Here is a 19,900-nt window from a genome sequence, read left to right on the forward strand (position 1 = left end):
AGGGATGAGATAAAATTATTCTCTGTGGTAGTCGATATTTGATTGAGTTCTGTTTCTCTCTTTATTAAGAATTCGAGGATGTTAGTGTAATTTAACCCTCCTATGGTACTGAAAAAGGGCACCTCCCTTTGGTATTCGTGGTCATTTTTGACCGGAAGGTTTAGATGTGTAACCCCTTTTTTTTTTTGATGATGGTAATGATACCATTTATCCTTCCCTGAAGTAAGAACAAGATAATTATGTATTTCTTTTGGGATTTTACGCTATTTTGATCTTATTTACATTAATTTGCATATACAAATAAGCAAATTAATAATAAACAAAAACAAATTAAGAACCTACACTTCTATAAGTTGAAACATAAAGAAAATTTGAGAATGTGACATAAATTGGAGGCAGATTTCAGCCTTCTGGTGAACAAATATAAATAACATGACTTGATAACCATGTCATGCCAGTAACAGTCAGTGGATAGCTGTAGCCCCCTACTGTGTAGACTGATGGCTTGTTATTACCTCATTTTATATTATATCACAATATATGCATTTGGAATATATATTTAGACATTATCAAACTATTATTTGTCAAAGTTTAGCATTTTAAAATTGATTTGAAGTGTCAGTTTTTGCAGTTAATGTCATTATGCTGGCAATCAAACCTGACCATGGTGTTACAAAGGGAAAACACAGAATAAGGGTGGATGAGGATGTTTTAGAGTCTCACCCTGTAATTTCTGTCTGTTTTTTCTGCATTGTGGCTGATTTATTGATTATATTTGACAGATATTTTGGTCTTTCCCATTCATTTTCAATGGTCGGTCAGTTTTGACCATGAATACCAAAGGTGTCACTTTTTTTTACGACCACTTAGACTTATCAAATCAAGCCCTTTTGTGTGTGTGTGTGTGTGTGTGTGTGTGTGTGTGTTCAGATGGCAAATGGAGGAAAAGTCACCAAGTCTTGTTCTGCTCAGATAAAGGAAACCATTTTTATTAAATGCGGAATATGTATTTCGGTCAAATATGACCAAATACCATAGGAGAGATAATGTTTATATTATTCTGTCTCTTTGTCTGTCTGTAGAGGGCTCTCTTCACTCAAATGACTCAGTGTCAGACTCTAATTCTCCTCCCACTGGACAGACAGGTGTGCCCACACAGGTAGTGCAACAGGTGCAGACAGCACAGGTAACAACACACACACTCAAGCTTGTGAATCCTTGTGGAAACTTCCATTCACATCTATTATTCTCAGATATTTATGTTAATTATAATTACCGTAGTCTAACCCAAACCCTAACATACAACCTTTGGCTTTATTACATATACTGTAACATTTAGATATTATGGACCCTTTTTGGGGAACATCTCAAACCATTAGATGAGTTAGTAAAGCTGCTGGATTTGTGTCCAGCAGAGGTCAGTGGTGCAGGCCACAAACAAGAGTCAGAGTGGACAACTGGGGGTCAGCAATCTACACATCACACCTGAGGTACAAACATGCACACTTTAACACTGTACGTATTAGAGGTTGACCGATAGTGGGTTTTGCTGATGCCGATAACTAAGGTGGTAAAACAGGCAGATAGCTGATTAATTAATCTGAGATGCTATTCTGCTCACTACAATTGTACAGAGTGGTTATCTGAGTTACCGTAGCCTTTCTGTCAGCTCGAACCAGTCTGGCCATTCTCTGACCTCTCTCATCAAAGTTCAGTGGTTTCCATCCACAGAACTGCCGCTCACTGAATATTTTTTGTTTTTGGCACCATTTGGAGTAAATTCTAAATGTTGTAAATGTTGTGTGTGAAAATCCCAGGAGATCAGCAGTTACAGAAATACTCAAACCAGCCCATCTGGCACCAACAATCATGCCGCGGTTGAAATCACTGAGATCACATTTTTTCCCCATTCTGATATTTGATGTGAACATTAACTGAAGCTCCTGACCCATATCTGCATGACTTTATGCACTGCAGCCACACGATTGGCTAATTAGATAATCACATGAATAAGCAGGTTTACAGGTGTTCCTAATAAAGTGGTCGGTGAGTGTATACATACCTTGTCTTTTCTCTGTCAATGCTTCAAATCACCTTCTGAAGTGTCTCTGCCTAGCCTAGTCACGTGACACAACAATCTCCACGAGGAGTTAGTGATTGTTTTTATTTAACCTCTAGAGGGCGCTATTATATTGTAGAACCCTCCAGCCCGGCCACAGAGGAATTAAACAAACAAAAAAAAGATCTATCTGAAACTATCAGCATTTTTTTTTTCGATAACCAATAGTTAAAAAATGCAACTATTGGGGGCCTGTGTAGCTCAGCGAGTAAAGACGCTGACTACCACACCTGGAGTCGTGAGTTCGAATCCAGGGCGTGCTGAGTGACTCCAGTCAGGCTTCCTAAGCAACCAAATTGGCCCGGTTGCTAGGGATGGGTAGAGTCACATTGGGTAACTTCCTCGTGGTCGCTATAATGTGGTTTTCGCTCTCGGTGGGGCGTGTGGTGAGTTGTGCGTGGATGCCGCGGAGAATAGCGTGAGCCTCCACACGCGCTATGTCTCCGTGGTAACGCGCTCAACAAGCCACGTGATAAGATGTGCAGATTCACGGTTTCAGACGCGGAGGCAACTGAGATTCATCCTCCACCACCCGGATTGAGGCGAGTCATTACGCCACCACGAGGACTTAGAGCGCATTGGGAATTGGGCATTCCAAATTGGGGAGAAAAGGGGAGGAACCCCCCCCCCCCAAAAAAAATATCGGCACTGATTAATCAGTAAAACTGATATATCAGTCGACCTCTAGTATGTATCTGCTGTTTCAAACAGAACACAATTCGATTACAGTAATAGGAAACTTATTACTGTTTTGAGTGGAAAAGAACAGTAAATTAAAACTTTATAGTTTTTTTTTTTACAGGTGATTTAGAAAAATTAAAAACAAAAATGTTCTCAAACTTTAAAGTATTTAAATTATTTAGAAAATGACATTTTATTGTCTAATGTGAAATTGCTGATGTCAATTTGTCTTTGTTCTTCATCGAGAACATATCAGTAATGAGAATTATACTGATGTACATATACATAAAACTTTACAAAAATGCTTTAAATTGGACATTTTTTACAACCGATACCGATTTTTTTTAATGTTATTTTTTTTAGTTTACATGTCTAAAAACCGATATGCAGAACCAATATTTAATTGTTTTATTTATGCCTTTTTGTGCAATGGTAACCAAAAAAATTATTAGACTACTACAATAAAAGCATTAGCCAATGAATATTATGTATAAAGTAATACCAATGCGTCAGCAGCAAAATACCTTCACGGACATCCTAAACCAGTGCTCCACTTCTTTGTCTTTTTTCAACACATTTCTCTGTCTGGTAAGCTAGTAAAAATTATGCATCTTATTACAGAGATATTACACAGTTTATTTTAGCTATTCTTTAAATATTGGTAGATAAGTCAAACCAGTCATCGGTCGATCTGAACTTTAAATATTTGTGTTCAAATCGTCTCCAAAGTTTAACTATTAAAATGTTGATATTATTAGGACATACTTTGTGAGATTCACCATCTCTGACTGAATTAAACTGTGACATTGGCCACATGGAAACAAGAGAGATTTAAAAGTCATGTTGATCCAGCCTTTAATGTCACAAATCTGATTTTTGTGTGTTGTAGCTCCCTGTGCAACATGTGTACTCCAGTCAGTTCGTGGAGAGTGATGCCAACTACAACAATACTACAATGTGAGCACACACACACATCTTCATACTGTCTATTTAGCTCTTATTTATTTCAGAACACATTTACATTTCTGTAAATTTCTCCTGCTTTATTTCAATCTGTTTCAGTCGTTCCAGTAGTTACCCGTACACAGACTCCTCCCTCTACCCTCAGACCACACCCTCTGTCACTTACTATGAGACCTCACCCACTTCCGTATCACAGGTCACGTCCCCCGCCACCACTCAGACTGTGTCTGTGATGTCAGGGGCGGGCAAAGGAGTGGCCTCTATGTTCTCTGAGGGCACTTCAGGGATAACGGTGGCAGCAGGCGGGTCCTTGTCGGGTGTGGGTGGGGCAGGAGGTGGAGTCAGTGCTGGAGGGGTGGGGAGTTATGTTATTCAGGGTGGGTTTATGCTTGCAGGAGTCAGTGGAGGGAACCAGAATTTCGCACCCAACACACGGGCCTCACCTGCGACTGTAAGTATATTCATTTTGCCAATCTCAATCGGCCTGTTCCTTACAGTGTTTTCACAATTTGTTTGGTTGCTTAGTCCAAACCCAAGTTCGATTCCACCCTCCTCCACAGGTCTCTTTTCGTATTGTATCTGAACAAATCCCTCACTATAAGTATTAAACTGAAGTGCGTAATTCATCCTGCACAGTTTGTGCTAGAGATCGACCGATAGTGGATTTTGCCGATAACTAAGGTGATGGAAAAAGGCAGATAACTGATTAATCGGCCGATAGTTTTTAAAATCGATTTATAGATATACATTTTTTTAATTCTTAGTGTTTTGTTACTGTGACAGCACAGACATGGAGCCTACAATAATGAATCCAAAATGAATAAAATCCAAGATGCAATTTATTGTTCAACCAAAATCGCAAGAGTAACAAAAAAATGAAGATATGGTGCATAATGTGAGACTTTTAACTATAAACATGCCCAAAACACTCAATGAATTGAAAATGCTCAAGCGCTGGCCATAGTGAAACATGAAGAAATAAAAAAACTATCGGCATTGATTTTTGCAGATAACCGATAGTTCCAAAAAGCAACTATTGGCACCGATTAATCGGTAAAACCGATATATCGGTCTACCTCTAGTTTGTGCTACAGACATGCAAGAAACCTCCAATCATGTCGCTTGTTGAGGAGAGAGGTGTGCTATTACTTTTGTAAATCATCAGACTTACGGTTTTCAACTGGTGAATGATAAAATGGCAGAAATTTCCCATAGACTTGCATTGAAGAAGGGACCCGAGTCATATCTACAGATCTGAATATCATAGAGACTTGGGGGTGGGCTCTTTTGATTTAGACCAGCAAGTAACCATTCAGAACACCACAGCAATCCTGTCTGTGTGTCACAGGTGCAGTGGTTGATGGATAACTATGAGACAGCTGAAGGTGTTAGTCTTCCTCGCTGTACTCTCTACTGTCATTACCTGCTGCACTGCCAGCAGACCAAGCTTGAGCCCGTGAATGCCGCCTCCTTCGGCAAACTCATCCGCTCCGTGTTCATGGGGCTCAGGACCAGACGTCTCGGCACCAGGTACAATCACTCTGTGTTCTGATCACATATGATGCAACATGCACAACACCTAACCCTGCCACAACAAGTGACGTGTAACATTTCATCAGTCATTTGGTTTCTTTTTTTGGCTGGGTAGTTTTCCCCACACAGTTTTTAATTTAAGTCTTGACGAAAATGTCCTTTAATTTAGTCAATATTTCATCATGTCCTATTCATCAATTTTAGTCAGTTTTACTAAAATAGCACCTCATTTTAGTTGACGTTAATGTGCAGAATGACAAAAAAATGTGTCACATTGTAACACACCAAACTTTAACCAAATAGTAACAATTTCGAAGTGTATTTTGAACATGTATTCAAGATTAATATGTATAATATGTAAGATTAAACAACATGAGAAAACTGTCCTGAAATCCTGAGCTCCTGAAATAATAGTATAAATGATCAGGGTTGGGAGGGTTACTTTTAAAATGTATTCCACTACAGATTACAGAACACATGCTGTAAAATGTCATTGTAACGTACTCTGTTAGATAGCTGGTCGTTAGTAACGTAATCTAAATACTTTAGATTACTACTTCAGAACTGGCTTTTTGTTTTACTTGTTTTTGACAATAAACAATTAAATTCACATGGTAAAACATCATATAATGTGTAGTTGTAGTGTTTTCAATTTAGCAAAGGGTGAATATCACTCCTTTTTGTTTTTATTAGCATTTTTCATACTGTCCCAACTTTTTCGGAATTGGGGATGTAAAATGAGCATTTGAATTTTGGATGTGTCCCAAACACTAATGATGACTAATGATGATTTTTGGGCTAAAATAGATGCGGTGCTATGAATAAAACAGAACGTGGGTATCTCTAGACACGTTTTAAATGTTGAATTTACTTGTAAAATGACAAAGCGTCTAAAAAACATTCATCGTTTCTGCACGGGATGCTGAAAAAACAGCGAGACATGACGCAGCGGTCAAAGACGTCCTCCTAGCACATGCTTATAGACGGATGCTTTCGTAGGTGGAGGTCTTTGGCGGTTGTGTTTTCACTATGTCTTGCTCTCTTACCACCTGAAATAATGTCTTTAAAATTCAAATATAATTTTGGGGCCTGGGTAGCTCAGCGAGTATTGACGCTGACTACCACACCTGGAGTCGCGAGTTCGAATCCAGGGCGTGCTGAGTGACTCCAGTCAGGTCTCCTAAGCAACCAAATTGGTCCAGTTGCTACGGAGGGTAGAGTCACATGGGGTAACCTCCTCGTGGTGGCGATTAGTGGTTCTCGCTTTCAGTGGGGCGTGTGGTAAGTTGTGCGTGGATCGTGGAGAGTAGCATGAGCCTCCACATGCTGTGAGTCTCCGCGGTGTCATGCACAGCGAGCCGCGTGATAAGATGCACGGATTGACGGTCTCAGAAGCGGAGGCAACTGAGACTTGTCCTCCGCCACCCGGATTGAGGTGAGTAACCGCGCCACCACGAGGATCTACTAAGTAGTGGGAATTGGGCATTCCAAACTGTGAGAAAAGGGATATATATATATATATAATTCCAATTTTGGTAATATTTCATTGAAAAAGTTGAATTTAGTTTCTCAGTCCTGTTGACAGCTGTACACTGCTTTGCAGTGAGTTTTGTTTCTTTAAAAAAATAATAATAATCTAGGTTTATGTAATACAACTTGCTAAACTCTAAAAAAGCTTGTGACGCCCACACACTGATAGTGTGTTTATGGCTTGATCTTTATCTCTATCAAGAGTGTGTGCATGTTTAGGTGTGTATGGTAGAGGGGGCTGATATTAAAACACCTGTCTGTGTGTGTGTGTGTGTTTCAGAGGGAACTCTAAGTACCATTACTATGGCCTTCGAATCAAGAATAGCTCACCTCTACACAGACTGGTGGAAGATCAGCAACACCTGGCCATGAGACAACAACCCTACTCACAGAAACACAGGTGTGTGTGTGTGTGTGTGTGTTTTTACAATCATTTGATGGTGTTACTTTGATTGAATCTCATGAAACCTGTCATGAACATGTACCGGGTGATACAGTATTTCACCCCAAAATCAGTAGAAACAAATAGGAAATTATGTTTTGCATATGGAATACTGTAATTTGGAAAAAATAAGGAGTTTACCATTTCTGTTTACTGTAATGCATACAAATGACTATAACACAAATGGGAATGTAATGAGAATCACCACTGAGAATAATGTAAAGTAATATGTGCTTCATTGTCATGCCACAATGCAACAATTCTTAATGGTCCAAAAAAAGGCTTTTTTTTCTTTATGGAAAATATATTTTCTTTTTCTCGGCTTTGCGGTGAAATATGACTTATTTTTGTGAGCTTCGTCCTGACAGTCCCTGTCTCTTGATAGGATAAAGCCGGTGCAGAAGGTGGAAGGATTGACCAATGGGATGGCCCTCGGGGCCGGGCTGTCAGACATCAGTGCCCAGGTTCACCAGTATCAGCAGTTTTTGGGTGAGACAAACACAAGTTTTTCAGTACAAGATGAAGTGACATACAGTTTAATATATTGCAGGTGCCAATGCAAATGCAGAGGAGAGGATGACTTACAATCATATTGATTAAGAAATGAGAGGTAAAAACTGATCTGTGTTTGAATGTGTGTCTCAGATGCGTCTCGCAGTCTGCCGGAGTTCTCTGAGCTGAAGATTGAGGGTAACTCTCTACCAGACGGACTCCTCCCACAACATATACACACCTATCAGCTGCTCTATAGAGAACACTGTGAGGTGAGTGCATGTGTGTCTGTGTGTGTGAGGTGCTACAGTGGAGGTGAAATGTGTACTTTAATTTGTATGTTGTAAATGTGTGTGTAGGCAATTCTAGATGTGATGGTAAACCTGCAGTTTCCTCTTGTGGAGACACTGTGGAAGAGTTTCTGGAGGTTCAGTGAAGGACAAACCAGCGACACGGATACACTCGACCTGTGAGTGTTGCTTACATTCACATAAAATACAAACATAAAACAAACACCTGCACAATCAGCAAATACAGAAAAACGTGTTATGTTAGAGCTGTCAAGCCTCACTGATTTAAAATCGCCGTCATTCTGTGTGTGTGTATATGTGCAGTCATGATGAATCAGAGAAGCGTTTGCCAAAGTCATTTCTGGTTCTGCTGTGTAAGTATGAGCCGGTTCTGAGCTGGACCCGTGAATGTGACAACGCACTGTATCAAAACCTACTGGAGATGCTCATTCCTGATGTCCTGAGACCTATACCCAGTGAGTCACACAACTCTACACAACTATACAGCTCTACATAACTCAATATAAACTTTTTATTCAGCTCTAAACAACTCTACACAAACTAAACGCTATAGCTCTACAAACCTCTATATTAACTCTGCATAGCTCTTCACAACTATACACATATCTATGAACTGTATAGTTCTACACAACTCTACACATTTCTATATAAACTCCACCCACAATAATTTACACAACTCCACTTAAACTCTACACTACTCCTACGCAAATATATAAACTGCACAGCTCTACACGACTATATAACTCTGTACATCTTTACACAACTCAATATTTACTGTATAGCTCTGCACAACTCTACACAACTTTATATAAACTCTGTACAGCTCTACACATATCCATATAGACTAATTTGTACAAATCTTCACAACTCTTTTTTTATAAACTCCTATCTACAATGATATACACAACTCTACATTAACTTTTCACTACTCTATATAAACTCTGTACGACTCTACACAAACACTACACATTTCTATATAAACTGCACAATTCTACAAAACTCTTTATAAACTCCATCAACAATGTTTTACACAACTCCACTTAAACTCTACACTACTCTATATAAACTCTGTACAGCTCTATATAATTAAACACTTGCTCTACAAACCTCTATATAAACTCTGCACAGCTCTTCGCAACTCTACACATATCTATATAAACTGTACAGTTTGACACAACTCTACACACCTCTTTATAAATTCTTCCCACAATGACTTACACAACTCCACTTAAACACTACTCTATATAAACTCTGTAAAGCTCTACACAATTCTACTCAAACTCTACACAACTACATACACTGTGAATCTTTACACAACTCAGTATTTACTGTATAGCTCTGCACAACTCTATACAAACTCTACACAACTTTATATAAACTCAGCACAGCTCTGCACAAACTCTCCACATATTACATAAACTGTACAACTCTACACACCTCTTTATAAACTCCTATCCACAATGATTTCCACAACCATACATAAACTCTTCACTACTCTATATATATACTCTGTAAAGCTGTTCACAATTCTACATAAACTCTAAACAACTCTATAAACTCTGTACAGCTCTACACAACTTAATATAAAGTGTACAGCTGTGCTCTCCTCTTTATAAACTCCATCCACAATGATTTATACAGCTCTACATAAACTCTACACTACTCTATATACATTTTGTAAAGCTCTACAGAAACTCTACACATATCTATATAAACTGTACAGTTTGACACAACTCCACACACCGCTTTATAAATTCTACCCACAATGATTTACTCAACTCCACTTAAACTCTACACTACTCTATATAAACTCTGTAAAGTTCTACACAATTCTAAACAAACTGTACAACTCTACTCACTTCTTTATAAACTCCTATCCACAATGCTTTCCACAACCATACATAAACTCTTCACTACTCTATATATACTCTGTAAAGCTGTGCACAATTCTACATAAACTCTAAACAACTCTATAAACTCTGTACAGCTCTACACAACTCTATAAACTCTGTACAGGTCTACACAACGTAATATAAAGTGTACAGCTGTGCACTTCTCTTTATAAACTCCATCCACAATGATTTTCAAAGCTCTACATAAACTCTACACTACTCTTTATAAACTCTGTAAAGCTCTAAACAACTCTATAAACTCTGTACAGCTCTACACAACTCTATAAACTCTGTACAGATCTACACAACTCAATATAAAGTGTACTGCTGTGCACTCCTCTTTATAAACTCCATCCACAATGATTTACACAGCTCTACATAAACTCTACATTACTCTATATAAACTTTGTAAAGCTCTACAGAAACTCTACACAACTCTATAAACTATACAGCTTTAGTTGTATATTGTATATTATTACTATTATTATTTTTTTGTATACAGTCTTCTTATTTTGTGTATATTGTATATTATTAGGTGTATATTGTGTTGTGTAACAGATGTGTAAACTGTGTTATGTGTAACTCTACACAAGGTCTTTCCAACTGTATATAAACTCTACAGCTACACACATCACTATATAAACTGTACATCTCTACACACTTCTTTATAAACTCCATCCTCAATGATTTACACAATTCTACATAAACGACACTATTTCTGTAAAGCTCTACACAACTCTATACACCTGTCTATAAACATCCTCCATGAGTTACTCAAAATAATTTAGCTCTACACAATACAGCTCTTCACAATTCTACTCTATACTATACAGCTTCATAGACCTCTACAGTTATTCAACTCTGCCCAATTCTGTAGAATGTGGTATAATTCTATAACACTGAAACTGGCTTCCTTATTGGCACTTTCTCTCCTCCTGTAGGTGCCTTAACTCAAGCCATCCGTAACTTTGCTAAGAGTCTGGAGAACTGGCTCACCAATGCCATGATCAACATCCCAGAAGAGATGGTGCGCATCAAGGTGAGACACACACACTCACATTGCTTCTGAAATGTAAATATGTGATCATTCTTTTTGTGCCCATGTTAACATTGTGTCTTGTGTATGTTTAGGTTGTATGTGCAGGAGCGTTTGCTCAGACTCTACGGCGTTACACATCTCTCAATCATCTGGCTCAGGCGGCTCGTGCTGTCCTGCAGAACACAGCTCAGATCACACAGATGCTCAGCGACCTCAATCGCGTCGACTTCACTAATGTACAGGTAACACAAGTATTATTTAACATACTTATTTTTCAACAGAAATGGATGCTGATCCAGACTGCCAAGCTCCAAATTGGAAAAAAAAAACAACACATTTCTAAATCTGTTGTCTGTGTGTGTGTATATTCAGGAGCAAGCATCATGGGTGTGTGGTTGTGAGGATGGTTTGGTGCAACGGTTGGAGCAGGACTTTAAACTCACTTTACAGCAGCAGAACTCTCTGGAGCAATGGGCCGCATGGCTGGAAGGTGTTGTGTCACAGGTCCTGAAGCCCTACACCGGCAGCCCGGCCTTCCCCAAAGCTGCCAAACTCTTCCTGCTCAAATGGAGCTTCTACAGGTGAGAATGAGAAAGAGAAATGTTACATTTTATGTTTATGTAACAAAACATTTCAGCTCTAATCATGTGTTTGTCTATAGTTCTATGGTGATCAGAGACCTGACTCTGCGCAGTGCGGCCAGTTTCGGCTCGTTTCATCTGATCAGATTGCTGTATGATGAATACATGTATTACCTGATTGAGCACAGAGTGGCACAGGCCAAAGGAGAGATGCCCATCGCTGTCATGGGAGAGGTACACAAACTAACAAAAATCTGATTACTTAGTTCATTTAAATAGTTAGAAATGTCACATTACAATTAGGTTGAGTTTTTTAATACTAGTTAATGCATTAGGTGTTATTAAAGGAATGTTCCGGGTTCACTACAAGTTAAGCTCAATAAAAAGCATTTGTGGCATAATGTTGATTACCACAAAAAATCATTTCGACTCTCTTATATTTACAAAAAAGCAAAAATTGCAGTTATGGTGAGACACTTACAGTCGAAGTGAATGGAGCCAGATATAACTTTACACAGCGATTTTTCACACTAAAATCATGTTTATACATATAATGTTTACGTCTTGTGCCTATACTTTTGAAACAATAGTTATTTTAACGTTTATGCACTGGCCCCATTCACTTCCATTGTACAGTGGCAAGAAAAAGTATGTGAACCCTTTAGAGTTAGCTGGTTTTCTGCATTAATTGGTCATAAAATGTGATCTTCATCAAAGTTGCAAGTATAGACAAACACAATGTGCTTAAGCTACCAACACACAAACAATTATAATCTTTCATGTCTTTATTGAACACATCCCATTAAACATTCACAGTGCTGTGGAAAAAGTAAGCGAACCCTTGGTATAGTAACTGGGCGATCCTGCTTTGGCACCAGTATTCAAGCGAGTGTTTCCGGTAGCTTCAGATTAGACCTGCACCATTTTCAGAAGGAATTTTGGACCATTCTTCCTTACAGAACTGCTTCAGCTCAGCCATGTTCTTAGGATGTCTGGTGTGAACGGCTCTCTTGAGGTCATTCCACAGCATATATATTGGGTTAAGATAAACTTGAAAGTACATTTTTCCCTCGATGATGGCAAGCGGTCCAGGACCCAAAGCAGCAAAGCAGCCCCAAATCAAAATCACCGTTGGGATGATATTATACGTAGTGCTGCGTGTTCTTTCCAAACAATTCAACCTTAGTTTCATCAGTCTACAAAACATTTTCCCAGTAGCATTGTGGAGTGCCAAGTTGGTCTTTGGCAAACTTCAGGAGCGCAGCAATGTTTTTTTTGGAAAGCAGCGGCTTCCTTCGTGATGTTCTGCCATGGACATCATGCCTGTTTAATGTTTTCCGTATAGTAGACTCATGAACAGAGATATTAACCAGTTACAATGATTCCTTCAAGTCTTTATCTGTCACTCTAGGGTACTTTTTTACCTCATTGAGCATTCTGCGGTGTGTCCTTTGAGTCATCTTGGCTGGACGGCCACTTCTAGTGAGAGTACCCATAGTACTAAATCATCTCCATTTATAGACAGTCTGTCTAACTAGTGACAGATGAATATCTAAGCTCTACGAGATAACTTTGTAACCCTTTCCAGCTTTATGCAAAGCAACAATTCTTGATCATACAGGTAGGTCTTCTGAGATCTTTTTTTTTTTTTTGGTCCACGTCATCAGATGCTTCTTGTGAATAGCAAACTCAAAATGTTTGAGTGCTTTTTATAAGTCAAAGTAGCTCTAACCCACACCTCCAATCTCGTTTAATTGAATGGATGCTAGGTTTGCCAATTCCTGACTCTTATTCACTTTTGTTGACGTCATTAGCCTAGGGTTCACTTACTTTTTCCACAGCACTGTGAATGTTTAATGGGATGTGTTCAATAAAGACATGAAAGATTATAATTGTTTATGTGTTGTTCGCTTAAGCACATTGTGTTTGTCTAAACTTGCAACTTTGATGAAGATCACATTTTATGACCAATTCATGCAGAAAACCAGCTAATTCCAAAGGGTTCACATACTTTTCTTGCCATTGTAAGTGGCGGTTTTTCTTTTTCTTTCTCTTTTTAGAAACGATTTTTGTGGTAATCAACATTGTCACAACATTTGTTTTACAGCTTTTATTAATACTTAGTTAATGCTCATTTATAACTATATTATTGTTCATTGTTAGCTCATGTCAATCAATTGTATTAAGTAATGCTAATGTATACAACCTTATTGTAAAGTGTTCAAGAAAACTGGATCTAAATGATCTTACAGTGATTTTAACTCTGTGTTTGTTTCAGTTTGCCAGTCTGAACCGAGGTCAGAGGTCAATGGACCCTGATAAAGGTATTTACACTGACAAGCATTTTGTCATTTTCATATAATAAACAGTAGAGTATGTTTCTCTTCAGGTGTCATTTGTTATTAATTATTGTTCTCTTACGCTGGCTTTTGAATGTGTGCAGATGAGGAAGAGGAGGAAGATGATGAGACTGACGAAGATCAGGAAATGTCCATTCCTGTCGACTCCGTTGTGTTGGGGGAGGAGTCTCTGGAGCCGCCAGCAAAACTCGCCAGAACTGACCTGTTCAACAACAGTGCACAAAACTAACACACACACACACACATTATTCATGTTTAAGTCTCATCATCTCTCCTTTCAGTCCTTCATTTGATCAAGCTCATGTACATTCACACCTTTATCATCAGTCTTTAGCTTGAAAATTAATATTTGTTCTAAACGATCATCTTTGACACTTGGAATTTCAGTGCATTAACAGAATAATTTGAGTTTCTGAAGTCAGATACACCAGATCTATGTTTGAATAACATGAGATGCCTCGAATGTACACAGTACACACACATTTGCATTGCCTTCCCATTGTCAATCAAAGCTGCCATGTTCGCCATGTGTTTTGACTCTGTAGTCTGATAATCATGCTGCCATGAAAACTATCTTTTGCCAAAGCCTATCATACCTTACGTAGGTCTGTTGCTCATTAATATTCATGAGTGTGGTCATTCCCCTTAAATGTTGATGTAAAGACTGTAGGAAAAGATTTAGCCTTTCACAGCAGTAATGCCACACGCCCTTATCTTTTTTGTAACATTAATAATGATATGATTATATACGATTGTTGTGCTTTAAACAGCTGACTCTGAATTCGACTCTGTAGATCGAATGTGCCTTTCAAAGAATTACTATATCAAGAGATCCGTAAACGTATCAATAAATCATGTAGAAGCGTTATTTGTTTCTTTTTCTGAAATCACATTGTCTTTTAAAGGAAAAGTTCACCCAAAAATGAAAATTCTGTCATCATTTACTCACCGTCATGTCGTATTCTGAAGAATCATTATGCTGCTGTGTTCCACAATGACAGAAAACGACAAAAAAAGCACAAATAAAGTCCATGCGCTATATTCTAAGTCTTCCGAAGACATACGATGGCTTTGTACGAGTCGTGTACATACAAACATGCCGCATTAAGATGTGTTGCACCAAGTTTGACGTCGATGATGTTGAATACCATTGGTTCTCGCATGTCACGTGACCATTTGCAACTCTGCAAATTTGAATATGTAGAAGAGTGAATGAGATCTGAGTAAATGACAGAATTTGGGGGTTAATGATACCTTTCATTCATTTCACTGAACTCATCTCAGTCGCAGTGCTTTGTGTCATATCAGAGAAATCATTCATTCTACATCCTGTGAGTCTCTGTGGGCAAATGAGGCATTGATAAGCCACACACTGAACAACACAACTCACATTTACATGCATTAACACAGAGTACAGGGAGATTTGCAGATGGGATGCTTCAGAACAGCTAATACATATTCTTTATCTAATTATGGCAGTGTTGATAGCAAATCAGCAACTAGTGTGTTTTGACGTAAGTGTTCTGTTGGTTATAGAGTCAAATTTACTGTAGCAGATTAAATGGCACAGATGTGGCAAAACAAAATGCATTAAGTTATGATTATGAATGCATATATTTAGCACAGGTTTATATTGCTTAAAAATAATCTGTCAGAATGTCTTGAATTGTATTACAAGAGCTTAATGCCAATGCTCTGTCTTTCGTTGTGACTGTGAATTTGATAGGAATACAGCATATGATTATGCTTCAAAGATGTACAGTATAGTTTTATGATCTTGTACTGTTCAAACCATAATGGCCTTATTTAAAGTGTTGCTGTAGCAGAAACTGATGTAAAAATCAATGTTATTGTACCTGCTACTGAAAGTCAAAGTTCAGTGTCCCTTTAAAAATAGATATTTAAGAGAATCCTGATGTTCAGCTCTCTTTTGTAACCAGGCCCAGACAGGAAAGGCTAGAGGAGGATATATAGCTGCAGGTAAAGCTCCAAAAAGTGGCGTGAGCTCCAAACCGCCATTAAAGATAGAGGGTGCCCCTTACCTAACCCTTTCCCTAACCTTAACAGTGCCTGTGGCAGACAAGCCTCTCATTCATCAGGAAAGGAGGAAGCAGGAACCAGATTAACAATCAAAAAGACTTTAATTCAACATAAAACACTGAACTGAAATATAACAAAATTGCGCACACAAAACACTGCTGCGTGCATCTCTCTCTCTCTCTCTCGCGTCCCCAGCTCCTCCTTTTATCTCTCTTCCACTGATTGGGCAACTCAGCACTGGGCGTGAATCCTCTTGGCCCGGCCATGCCCTCCTCCTCATCCCGCCCCCTTCTGGAGTAACTCCCGCCCCCTTTTGGAGATTCAGCCCCCATTTGGAGGTCTCCAGCCTGCAGTTATACCTACTTGAAAGGCTAGTGTACATTTTTTTAATTTTCCTGCGTGCCATTCCATCTCACGCATGGTCGGAGAAGGATATAGCTGCAGGCAGTGCTCCAAAAAGTGGTGGGAGCTCCAAACCACCATTAAAGATATAGGAAGCCCCTTACCTAATCCTTTCCCTAACCTTAACAGTGAGTGGAAGTGACACCCCCTTCTGGAGTAACCCCGCTCTCTTATGGAGATTCTGCCCCCCTTTTGGAGGTCTTCGGCCTGCAGCTGTACCTACTTGCTTGGTCGAGACTTTCGAAGTATCCAACATTTTCCTGAATGCGGAAGTGTTCCACAATTCGCCTGTTTTCAATTTCCGGTCTACAGTGTTTTCACCCGCATCAGCCTATATTCTTAGCAGGTAATGTGATAACACTTGTAAAAATCATCACAAGAAAAAACATGTCGCTCTGTAGTGCCGAAACTTCAAAAAGTCGAGATGCCCTTTTTTGTTTTTTTTTGACAGTGCCTCACATGAGTGTGTAGATGTCATGAAGCAATGGTCCGAGGTTAGTTACATTGATATCATTAACTACTTCGAGTTATGACAGCAAAAAACACAGGCTGAGCATGAAATTTATTTTTACTCAAAATAACACTTAAATGGTTGTTGTTCTCCCTCTGCATTGCTCGTTTCGATTAGTTTTACATTGCACCTCGAGACCAGTAACAGAAAACTATTTGAATCATCATGGCACCACTCAGTGGTTGCTCAGGAAAACTGTGGATACTCTTTTGACCGCGAGCCCATACGGACTCGTTTGACGAATACGCACTACTTTATGACACTCTTTAGTACAGTCAATGGCAGGTGCATGTGCAGACAACATGCAAAAACAAGGACAGTCCACTTCTAGAAAATTTGGCTGCATGCGGACAGTCCGCGTATACTGTGATGATGCACGAGACTTAAAAAACCTACCTACTGGTATGCGGAAAACCGAAGTAGAAACATAGTCATGTCTAGAAGATAACCATCCAGATGCCGAAAGTCTCACGAGAGTCGCATGTGACGTTCACGCACTGTTTATTTTTCTTTGAAGTCCCACAGAAACCGTACCCCTTTTTTTTCTCCCCAATTTGGAATGCCCAATTTCCAATGCGCACTAAGTCCTCGTGGTGGCGTAGTGACTCACCTCAATCCGGGTGGTGGGGGACGAATCTCATTTGCCTCCGCTTCTGAGACCATCAATCCACGCATCTTATCACGCGGCTTGTTGAGTTGACATAGCGCGTGTGGAGGCCCACGCTATTCTCGCGGCATCCATGCACAACTCACCATGTGCCCCACCGAGAGCGAGAACCACATTATAGCGACCACGAGGAGGTTACCCCATGTGACTTTACCCTCCCTAGCAATCGGGCTAATTTGGTTGCTTAGGAGACCTGGCTGGAGTCACTCAGCACACCCTGGATTCGAACTCGTGACTCTAGGGGTGTTAGTCAGCATCCCTAACTCTTACCCTAAAGGCCTGGGTATAGTTTGTATTTGTGTGTTCCAGATCGGATCGTGCCCAGTCAACCGCGTTGCCTATCAAAGTATACTCTCCTGACCGCGAGCGAATATGAATGCACCAACAATGGACATGGATGAGGACTGTCCGCGTGTTGAGAACATCTGGGCCATGTGTGGACTGTGCTGATGATGAAATTTGCGTCAAGCGTACTGTGCACAGAGCAAAAAGCAACATGGACAACCGTAGGATACTTTGGCCCTAAATCTAGCCCTAACCTTAGTATTGCAAATGTGAGTCTCGCGAGACTTTGGTATTCCTATGGTTACCTTCTAGACACAGCCCAGAAGCATTCTGGGCTGAAAAAGTTTGGAATGGCATTTTAACCATACTACTCTTGCTACTTCCGCCATGTCTATGGTAGAAATGGTAAGAATAGCATAGTAGTAGGCAGGGACGTAGCTAGGGGGTGAAAGGTGGTAATGATTCTAGGGGCCCACAACAAATTCTAAACTGTGTATTTTTTAGTAGGAAAGAGGCCCAAAGCAATATACAGTCAGGCGCCCCAGAATACCCAGCTACGGTCCTATAGTAGGCCATCCCAAACCTTTACGCAAGTACACATTAGAACATGCGAGAGCTTGGCCAACGCATCGCCAATTACTGTGGCTGTGACATACAGTACCTCAGTACTCAAGGGGCAATAGAGTTACCTTCAAAAGTCTGTACCATTAAACTGGGTTTACTATTATTCAGGTAATTTGCTATAAATATATTGACTTCATTTGCTCAGCAATATTTGCTCTGCAGTTCACCTGAAAGAGTAAACTCACCATAGAAGCAGAAAGTTCACACTAATGTCCTCTCTAGCGCCCCTTGTGGCAAAGTCGATACTGCAATGCATCAAGTTTTGCGTTGTCTTATGAATTGCGCGGTCTGACACATTTTGTAACACAACTACACACAAAATCGAGCGAGTAACAAGACGCGTCTGCATTTACGCACTTGTGTAGAGAAAAGTCCCTGTATTTTCTGCATATTTCAACATAATAAAATGTGTTAAATGCAAGAGACAGTACTGCATTCTTATTGGTAGCTGAAAGAATAATCAAATTAGCATAAATATTTAATAAACAAAAATGCAGGGGGCGGGGCATGTGGAGAACTGTGGAGAGTCTGGTTATTTGTAATCCTTTACAAGACATTTGTCTTTTTAGCCCAGCATATGGAAATCATTCTTATATACACATTACATTTGCTCGCTTTTATGCAATGAAAAAAGTCATAGACATTCAAGTATGCAAGAATTATTTAATTTGATCAAAAATAAAGTAAATCAATGTTGAGTAAAAATAATATTCTCATCCAGTCCAGCTGAGGCCACGACCAGTATTTTTAAAAAGGGGGAGGAGCTACAGCTTCTGATTGGCTGATGACACAGTCTTCTATACAGGTCCTAAACAATGTAAACAACTGTGTCCTGCAACAAACATAACACCCAAACCAACATAGGTTTTCCTTTAAGATAAGGTTCTTTCTCTGCAGTTGAGAAGCATATTTTCAGGCTTTCTGGCCACATAAAGAATTAAAACATCCACTTTTGACTTTGAAATGATCAATGACTTACTTTGGAGCATTTTCAAACAGGAACACAATATGAACTGGAACTTCATTTCATTAACCTAACGTGTAGCTTCTTTATGTGCTTGCAGTTTTAACAAGAGACGGATATTCAAGGGAACAAGAAGTTTTAGTATATAAGATGCCAGTTTTGCAGCATTTTACATTTGGATGGAGATTGCTGACATGTCTAAATTCTGCAAAATAAAATGAAATACATTAAAGGTCAACAGAACAAGATGATCCCAGAGTATCCAGCGCTGTTACAGGCATTTAAGGTGGTCTGAGCACCATGCAAACATGTCTTTATGTGGCTGTTGATGAAAGTGATAGTTTGTCGGATCACATTAAGTCCCTGAAATATTCTGAAGAAGTGAATGTTCCCACAATCACACTGATGGATGTAAAAAAAAAAAAAAAAACATGACAAACACTGAGAGGTGCATTTTGACTGTA

At 39.3% G+C, this 19,900-nt stretch overlaps 2 protein-coding genes across 5 annotated transcripts in view; one reads left to right on the forward strand and one right to left on the reverse strand.

Moving 5' to 3' along the window:
* Positions 1-19,875, forward strand: part of LOC127443604 (MHC class II regulatory factor RFX1-like) — a 26,818-nt gene extending 6,943 nt beyond the window's left edge. For 2 of the 4 annotated variants that reach the window (XM_051702279.1, XM_051702281.1), the window contains 16 exons: positions 1,083-1,186; positions 1,413-1,490; positions 3,690-3,757; positions 3,863-4,214; positions 5,112-5,293; positions 7,107-7,226; positions 7,654-7,757; positions 7,914-8,032; positions 8,120-8,229; positions 8,375-8,526; positions 10,905-11,002; positions 11,095-11,244; positions 11,375-11,583; positions 11,664-11,817; positions 13,862-13,907; positions 14,027-19,875. In XM_051702279.1, coding sequence (XP_051558239.1) covers positions 1,083-1,186; positions 1,413-1,490; positions 3,690-3,757; positions 3,863-4,214; positions 5,112-5,293; positions 7,107-7,226; positions 7,654-7,757; positions 7,914-8,032; positions 8,120-8,229; positions 8,375-8,526; positions 10,905-11,002; positions 11,095-11,244; positions 11,375-11,583; positions 11,664-11,817; positions 13,862-13,907; positions 14,027-14,172 — 2,192 coding nt within the window. In that variant the 3' untranslated portion in view covers positions 14,173-19,875. The remainder of the gene's footprint in view (positions 1-1,082; positions 1,187-1,412; positions 1,491-3,689; positions 3,758-3,862; positions 4,215-5,111; positions 5,294-7,106; positions 7,227-7,653; positions 7,758-7,913; positions 8,033-8,119; positions 8,230-8,374; positions 8,527-10,904; positions 11,003-11,094; positions 11,245-11,374; positions 11,584-11,663; positions 11,818-13,861; positions 13,908-14,026) is intronic. The other 2 variants (XM_051702280.1, XM_051702282.1) reach the window with 1 other exon arrangement.
* The window catches only part of LOC127443602 (filaggrin-like), a 51,078-nt gene continuing 37,859 nt past the window's right edge, over positions 6,682-19,900 (reverse strand). The window contains exon 10 of the transcript XR_007897679.1: positions 6,682-6,757. The gene's annotated coding sequence lies outside the window, so the exon portion shown is untranslated. The remainder of the gene's footprint in view (positions 6,758-19,900) is intronic.

This window comes from Myxocyprinus asiaticus, chromosome 7, assembly GCF_019703515.2.
Source record: "Myxocyprinus asiaticus isolate MX2 ecotype Aquarium Trade chromosome 7, UBuf_Myxa_2, whole genome shotgun sequence".
Classification (NCBI taxonomy): Eukaryota; Metazoa; Chordata; class Actinopteri; order Cypriniformes; family Catostomidae; genus Myxocyprinus; species Myxocyprinus asiaticus.